At 40.5% G+C, this 8,379-nt stretch overlaps 1 protein-coding gene across 6 annotated transcripts in view; it reads left to right on the top strand.

Moving 5' to 3' along the window:
- Positions 1-3,341: 3,341 nt before the first annotated feature.
- Positions 3,342-8,379, top strand: part of LOC112257951 (dual specificity tyrosine-phosphorylation-regulated kinase 1A) — a 61,489-nt gene continuing 56,451 nt past the window's right edge. For 3 of the 6 annotated variants that reach the window (XM_024431911.2, XM_024431910.2, XM_024431908.2), the window contains exon 1: positions 3,344-3,994. Coding sequence is in view for 2 of the 6 variants with exons in the window: in XM_024431905.2 (XP_024287673.1) it covers positions 3,720-3,774 (55 nt within the window). In the remaining 4 variants the exon portion in view is untranslated. Of the gene's footprint in view, positions 3,995-8,379 lie in introns of all 6 variants that reach the window. The other 3 variants (XM_024431907.2, XM_024431909.2, XM_024431905.2) reach the window with 2 other exon arrangements.

Here is an 8,379-nt window from a genome sequence, read left to right as displayed (position 1 = left end):
TTAATTTCTCAATCAAAGTTTTGAACCGACTGTTTAGCCTAATCAATATTATTTTAAAATATGCATAAAATGCATCCCCCAACTGCAATGTCTGCCTATGCCCACACATATTGTCTAAGAAATGTTTCAATTTTTTATACCCTCAAACACCATATGAGACATACCTCATTTTCAAAATAGGCCATCGTCACTGCCAATCGTGAATGACCACAGTATGAGTCATAATACCCATAAACCTAGTGGTCTAACAGGGAAATGGTTCCAATTGTTTTCCACCATTCATTTTTCCCTTAAGGGATTTTTGAAACACTTAAAATAAGGGCTGTGTTTCGTGTAGGCTTACCCTGGCGTGACGTTTTGACAAAAGTGTAAATCTCTCTAGGCCAAGGTGACCTGTATTTGCCTGTCCCAGACCATTATTCCTTCTCCACCAAACATTACAATTGGCACTCTGCATTCGGGCAGGTAGCGTTCTCCTGGCATCCGCCAAACCCAGATTTGTCCGTCGGACTGCCAGATGGTAAAGCGTAATTAATCACTTCAGAGAACGCGTTTCCACTGCTCCAGAGTCCAATGGCGGCGAGCTTTACACCACTCTACTCGATGCTTGGCATTGCGCATGGTGATCATAGGCTTGTGTATGGCTGCTCAGCCATGGAAACCCGTTTCATGAAGCTCCAGACGAACAGTTATTGTGCTGACGTTGGTTCCAGAGGCAGTTTGGACCTTTATAGTGAGTGTTACAGACTATTTATTTTACACGCTGCGCGTTTCAACACTCCGCGGTTCCGTTCTGTGAGCTTGTGTGGCCTACCACTCCGAGGCTGAGCCGTTGTTGCTCATAGACGTTTCCACTTCACAATAACAGCACTTATAGTTGACCGGTGCAGCTCTAACAGGGCAACAATTTGACAAACTGACTTGTTAGAAAGGTGGCATCCTATGACGGTGCCACATTGAAAGTCACTGAGCTCTTCCGTAAGGCCATTCTACTGCCAATATTTGTCAATGGAGATTGCATGGCTGTGTGCTTGATTTTATACACCTGTCTGCAACGGGTGTGGTTGAAATAGCTGAATCCACTAATTTGAAGGGGTATCCAAATACTTTTGTAAATATATTGTATGTTAAATTATGTATGGTTACATAAGACGGATGGTTACTGAAGACAAAAATCAAAATGTAAGGTATTTGGTCGGGAATATAACATGGACCTGTAGCAACCCAAAGGTTGCAAGTTCAAATCTCATCACAGACAACTTCAGCATTTTAGTTAATTAGCAACTTTTAAAACACTTTTAGTTACTTTGCAACTACTTAGCATGTTAGCTAACCCTTCCCCGAACCTAAACCCTTTAACCTAACTCCTAAATTTAACTCTAACCTTAACCCCTAGCCTAGCTAACATTAGCTATCTAGCTAACGTTATCCACCTAACTAGAATTCGTAACAGCTACGTTTTTTAAATTCGTAACATATTGTACATTTTGCAAATTTGTAACATATCATACAAAATGGGTGATGGACATTCACAAATTAAAACATACTATACGAAACGCAGTGGCGTGTATTCAGTGATGCCAAGGGAAGCAGTCTTCCACAAAAAAATAGAAAAAAGGGGAAAAACATACTAAATAATTTATCTTGCATTTATCTATCGTAAATGTCCTTATATTCACAAAAGGCTGAATGGACAGTGCATTCGGAAAGTATTCAGACCCCTTCCCTTTTTCCACATTTCGTTACATTAAAAATGTTCCTCATCAATCTACACACAATACCCCATAATGACAGAGTGAAAACAGGCTTTTAGACATTTTTGCAAATGTATTAAAAATAAAAAACAGAAAAACCTTATTTACATAAGTATTCAGTATTCATTGATTGGAGTCCACCTGTGGTAAATTCAATTGATTGGACATGATTTGGAAAGGCACACACCTGTCTATCTAAGGTCCCACAGTTGCCAGTGCATGTCAGAGCAAAAACCAAGGCTCCGAAACAGAATTGTGTCGAGGCACAGATCTGGCGAAGGGTGCCGAAAAATGTCTGCAGCATTGAAGGTCCCCAAGAACACAGTGGCCTCCATCATTCTTAAATGTAATAAGTTTGGAACCTCCATGACTCTTACTACAGCTGGCCGCCCGGCCAAACTGAGCAATCGGAGGAGAAGGGCCTTGGTCAGGGTGGTGACCAAGAACCCGATGGTCACTCTGACAGAGTTCCTCTGTGGAGATGGGAGAACCTTCCAGAAGCACAACCATCTCTGCAGTGCTCAGGACCTTAGACTTAGGCGAAGGTTCTCCTTCCAACAGGACAACGACCCTAAGCACATTGCCAAGACAATGCAGGAGTGGCTTTGGGACAAGTCTCTGAATGTCCTTGAGTGGCCCAGCCAAAGCCCGGACTTGAACCCGATCCGAGACCTGAAAATAGCTGTTCAGAAATAAAAGCTGAAAGAAATCATTCTCTGCACTATTATTCTGACATTTCACATTCTTAAAATAAAGTGGTCCTAACTGACCTAGGACAGGGAATTTTTACTAGGGTTGAATGTCAGGAATTGTGAAAAACTGAGTTTAAATGTATTTGGCTAAGGTGTATGTAAACGTCCAACTTCAACTGTAACTGTTTGTTACATGCAATATGTATTGTGGACTTCACAGGAAAGATGTTGATCTCCGGTTTTGTAATGAAACGAATATGTGGTTGAATTGATTCTTTATTCTTCTTATTGTCCCGGCTTTAGGCCTATATATCACTGTGTCAATGCACATGAACTAACAGGATTATAGAGCAAACAATGCAATTATCACAACACAGGTTGTAATATGATTTTTTTTTTTTCCCTGGCTTGGCTTTCCCTGTGATTTTGCCCACGCCACCGCTACTGACGAAACTTAAATTTACTGTATCATACTTTATAGTGTTTGGATTTAAGTACAGAATAATACAAAATGCTATGAGATCAGGCTGCAGCGGTTCCCCTGTTGACTGACTCCCCATAGTGTTAGACCATAGACCGTAAAAAGAAGGGTTAGACATCGACATCTAATCTAGTTTTTGTACACTCAGCATTGTTGGGTAGGTAATGAATGATGTCCCAGGTGTTGTTTCCCCCGTTCGATGGTGACCCAACTGAACACTTTCTCGCGTCAAGGAGTTTAGCCAGAGAGAATAGCGAAAGGAGTATCTCTGGTTTAGCTCCCACAATCACTCCTATGACCCGCCCCCTTTCAAATATTTTGATTGGCAGTTTCTATGACAACTGCACGGTCTAATTCTGCGTCATTGGTCCATACGGGAACTTCTTCGTTTGATAGACAGTCGTCATGGTAACGTTCTTATTCAGCCTCCATTTTGTTAGCCACTTTCGTTTTTCCCCCCAAAATGTACCTTCTTCCCGGAATAGTAAATCCACTGATCATAGCAATGACATGTACATTGAAACTTATGCCCAGACAGAAATTGGTTAATATAATGAAAGGGGTTGGTAGATGTGCTACAACGGCGCTTACTGAGTACATTGGTTTACTGTAGTTTCTATGGTCTTCCGCCGGGCCGGTACGCTGCGCAGGTTTGGAACGCGCGCCATTTTGTGACATTTACAAAAAAAGGTTTCTTCAAGAAAACAGGGTCTTCCAAGTTTTTTTTCCGTATTAAAAAAAATGCTTTGGAAGCAACGCTACTCTCCCTGAAATGGAAGTATCGACCAACTAATGGTGTACATGCCTACATCGAAATGTTGGTTTCTCTATGGTCAGATCGAATACAGTAAGTTTCTGCTGTTGACGGTGGTGGCGAGTTGACGGAGAGGCGCTGTTGATTTGGAAACAGAATTGACATCTACTCAGAGGAGTGAGGGTTGTACGTTGGGAAATCTGGGGGGGGCTCCATGGAGAAGAGACTGTATTCAATAATTCGCCGTAAGGCATTGGGGATTGTAAATGAGGATATTTTTCTGGAATAGGAAGACTGACAGGCAGCGACAAAGGTAAGTTTGTACTCTCGTTCTAACTGTAGCTAGCCATACTAGCCAGTTACAGTGCTAACGTTACCACTGTAATGGTCTAACACACAAACTAGCTAGCTAGCTAACGTTAGCTGGTAATGACATGACCATTCAACGTTCTATAATGTTTCTTATTTTTGGTGGGAAAACGTGCACCCACATATTGACAATACGATGACAAGCAGTAACGCGTAACATCAGGCCTAGTTAACAATATGAATCGTTAATAACATTGCTAAGTTTAACGGTAACTCGCTACTGTAACTGCTTAGGCCATGTTGGTGTAGTTGTTAGCTAACTTTCCCTTGCCACAGTTAACTTAACGTTAGCTAGCTAGAACCCTAGTCTTACTCCATTCCAGTAACGTTAGCTAGCAATCTAGCTAACCTTTATTCAATGCAGCTGGCTAACATGGATAGATATGAAAACTTAGCTAACTACCTAGAGTAGCATCTTGCCTTTAATGTAATTCAGTGGAAGGCAGTGTTGCTTGCTAGCTGGACCTTTGCTGTTTTAGCAAGATAGATTACATTAACTAGTTAGGTCATTACGTTTTTTGGGTAAGTAACGTTAGTTTGCTATTTACCTAGCTAACGTTAGCTACATAGATAGTAGCGTGTGAAAGCGTAGCAGGCTTAAAATACACGCGTGAAACTAGATCGCCATATATACTGGTCTTGACAAGAAGAAGAAAAACTGTCGGGGGAGGTTCTCTTCTGTACTGTTCAACCAATCCAGTAAATGTGGAGGAGTTAGGATGGAGTATTGCCTTCAAAACTTCAAAAAGCGGAACTCGCGTCACAGGCTCTCTTTTAATGGGCCCTGAAAACCGGAACATCCGGTTGTTGGGGACTTGGCAGAGGCTACTAGCTACCTACTGCTTCTCTACTGTTTGATAAGGCATCATTCCAACTTGGTTAATGTTAGCTAGCTAACATTAGCAGGGCCCCGTTGTGTTGATGATCTTGTTGCTTTAGTAACATGATTGATAGGGTAAGCTGGCTACAAAGAGTAACTCCACCCCAGGCAGCTGGGTTCAATAGAGGCGATACCAATCATATGTTGCCTTCCAGCTAGCAAACACCTGCTAACTTGACATGTCATCAGTTTCCAAAGAGATGCAAGTATTGATTGATAGTCAGCTAACGGCTAGTCATAAGGATGGAGAGCTTATCTACGTCAACACATTCATTCTTGATACTGTGTTATCAACTAGCTAACTAATGCTAATATGCTCACATTGACCTAGTGTGTCTGCTGATGAAGTTCGCTAGCTAACATGTTGACCCTAGTGTAATCATGGTCATAGTTCAGTTGGGCTGATGTTAGCCACTGACTTGGTTATTTACAAATTGAAATTGAATAAGGAATTTTGTAGCTGACACGAACAGTTTAATTTAAGTTCCAGATCACAGTACATGATACACTTGTTGACAAAAGTATTAATTGACTGAAGCATCAAGTTCAGTGGGGGAAACTAAACTTATTAATTTGAGAACTCACATGAGGTAGACCGCCTCTGCTGTCATGCAAGTACCCATGACTTTGTGAATGAAATTCATACATAGCAGGCACTAGTATGTTTTTGATGGGTTAAATAACTGAGTTTTTGTAGAGAGCTTGAAGGCTTTTTGTTGTTGATCAAGTCAGAAATGTAACTTTTTTAGGACAATGTAACTTGTTGTTAAAATTCCTCCTCTTCAAAAGTATTGGATAAGGCCCATATTTTACATTTACAGTCAATTGATCATTGTTATGTAGTAGCACCTGCCCACCAGGAGAAGTTTTCAGTTCATAGTCACTCTCTTGGTCTCTGAAGTTTTCAGTTCATAGTCACTCTCTTGGTCTCTTAGTACATAATATCATATCAACCTCATGGTTGAATCAGCGAGTTGCTAATTTAGGCCTACTATAACAGCTACAAGAGTCATGCACAGCAATGGCGTGATTGTATTGAAAGTGGGGATGCACCGATATTACATTTTTGGGCGATACCGATATCCAATATTTTCCTTGCCAAAAAAAATGATACCGATAACCAATATTTTAGCTCCCTTTTAAGCATTCTAGAACATTTAAATAGTTAACCAACGGACACAACGGTCAAAGGCACTGCATCTCAGTGCAAGAGACGTCACTACAGTCCCTGGTTCGAATCCAGTCTGTATCGCATCTGGCCGTGATTGGGAGTCCCATAGGGCAGCGCACAATTGGCCCAGCGTCGTCTGGGTTTGGCCGGGGTAGGCTGTCATTGTAAATAAGAATTTGTTCTTAACGGGATTTCACACGTAAGAAGTTAACAGGATCGATTTGACAACAGCCAGTGAAAGTGTAGGGCGCCAAATTCAAACAACAAATCTCATAATTAAAATTCCTCAAACATACAAGTATTACACACCATTTTAACTTGTTGTTTATCCCACCACAGTGTCCGATTTTCAAAAAGGCTTTACGATGAAAGCATACCATGTGATTATGTTAGGTCAGCACCTAGTCACAGAAATACACAGCAATTTTTCCAACCAAAGAGAGGAGTCTCAAAGCAGAAATAGAGATAATTAATCACTAACCTTTGATGAATTTCATCACATGCCACTCATGAGACTTCATGTTACACAATACATGTATGTTTTGTTCGATAAAGTTCATATTTATAACCAAAAATCTCAGTTTACATTGGCGCGTTATGTTCAGTAATGTTTTGCTTCCAAAACATCCCGTGATGTTGCAGAGAGCCACATCAATTTACAGAAATACTCATAATAAATGTTGATGAAAATACACGTGTTATACATGGAATTAAAGATATACTTCTCCTTATTCCAACCGCTGTGTCAGATTTCAAAAAAGCTTTACGAAAAAAGCACACCGTGCAATAATCTGAGAACAGCGCCCAGAGACCAAAAACAAGACATACAGATACCCGCCATGTTGTGGAGTCAACAGAAGTCAGAAATAGCATTATAAATATTCACTTACCTTTGATGATCTTCATCGGAATGCACTCCCAGGAATCCCAGTTCCACAATAAATGTTTGTTTTGTTCGATAAAGTCCATAATATATGTCCAAATACCTCCTTTTTGTTCACGCGTTTAGTTCACAAATCGAAATTCACGAGGCGCAGGCACTTAGTCCAGACGAAAGTAAAAAAAGTTATATTACAGTTCGTAGAAACATGTCAAACGATGTATAGAATCAATCTTTAGGATGTTTTTAACATAATCTTCAGTAATCTTCAATAATGCTTCAACCGGACAATTCCTTTGTCTTTAGAAATGAAATGGAATGCAGCTCGCTCTCACAGCCGTGCGCATGATTTAGCTCATGGCATTCTGCCAGACCTCTTAGTCAAACAGCTCTTATTCGCCCCCCTTCACAGTAGAAGCCTGAAACAATGTTCTAAAGACAGTTGACATCTAGTGGAAGCCTTAGGAAGTGCAATCGGACCAATTTTACACTAAATCTTGGATAGGCAAAGACTTGAAAACCTACAAACCTCAGATACGCCACTTCCTGGTTGGATTTTTTTCTCAGGTTTTTGCCTGCCATATGAGTTCTGTAATACTCACAGACATCATTCAAAAAGTTTTAGAAACTTCAGAGTAGAGGTCGACCGATTATGAATTTACAACGCCTCTACCGATTATTGGAGGACCAAAAAAGCCGATACCGATTATTCGGCAGATTTTTATTAGATTTTTTTATTTGTAATAATGACAATTACAACAATACTGAATGAACACTTATTTTAACTTAATATAATACATCAATAAGATCAATTTAGCCTCAAATAAACAATGAAACATGTTCGATATGGTTTAAATAATGCAAAAACAAAGTGTTGGAGAAGAAAGTAAAAGTGCAATATGTGCAATGTAAGAAAGCTAACATTTAAGTTCCTTGCTCAGAACATGAGAACATATGAAAGCTGGTGGTTCCTTTTAACATGAGTCTTCAATATTCCCAGGTAAGAAGTTTTAGGTTGTCATTATTATAGGAATTATAGGACTATTTCCCTCTATACCATTTGTATTTCATTAACCTTTGACTATTGACGGTTCTTATAGGCACTTTAGTATTCCCAGTGTAACAGTATAGCTTCTGTCCCTCTCCTCACTCCTCCCTGGGCTCGAACCAGGAACACAACGACAACAGCCACCCTCAAAGCAGCGTTACCCATGGAGAGCAAGGGAAACAACCACCCCAAGGCTCAGAGCGAGTGACGTTTGAAACGCTATTAGCGTGTGCTAACGAGCCAGCCATTTCACTTAGGTTACACCAGCCTCATCTCGGGAGTTGAGGCTTGAAGTCATAAACAGCGCAATGCTTGACGCACAACGAAGAGCTGCTGGCAAAACGCATGAA

The sequence above is a fragment of the Oncorhynchus tshawytscha genome, linkage group LG09 (assembly GCF_018296145.1).
Source record: "Oncorhynchus tshawytscha isolate Ot180627B linkage group LG09, Otsh_v2.0, whole genome shotgun sequence".
Classification (NCBI taxonomy): Eukaryota; Metazoa; Chordata; class Actinopteri; order Salmoniformes; family Salmonidae; genus Oncorhynchus; species Oncorhynchus tshawytscha.
Note: the sequence above shows the minus strand (reverse complement) of the source record. Positions and strands in the feature narration are given on the sequence as shown.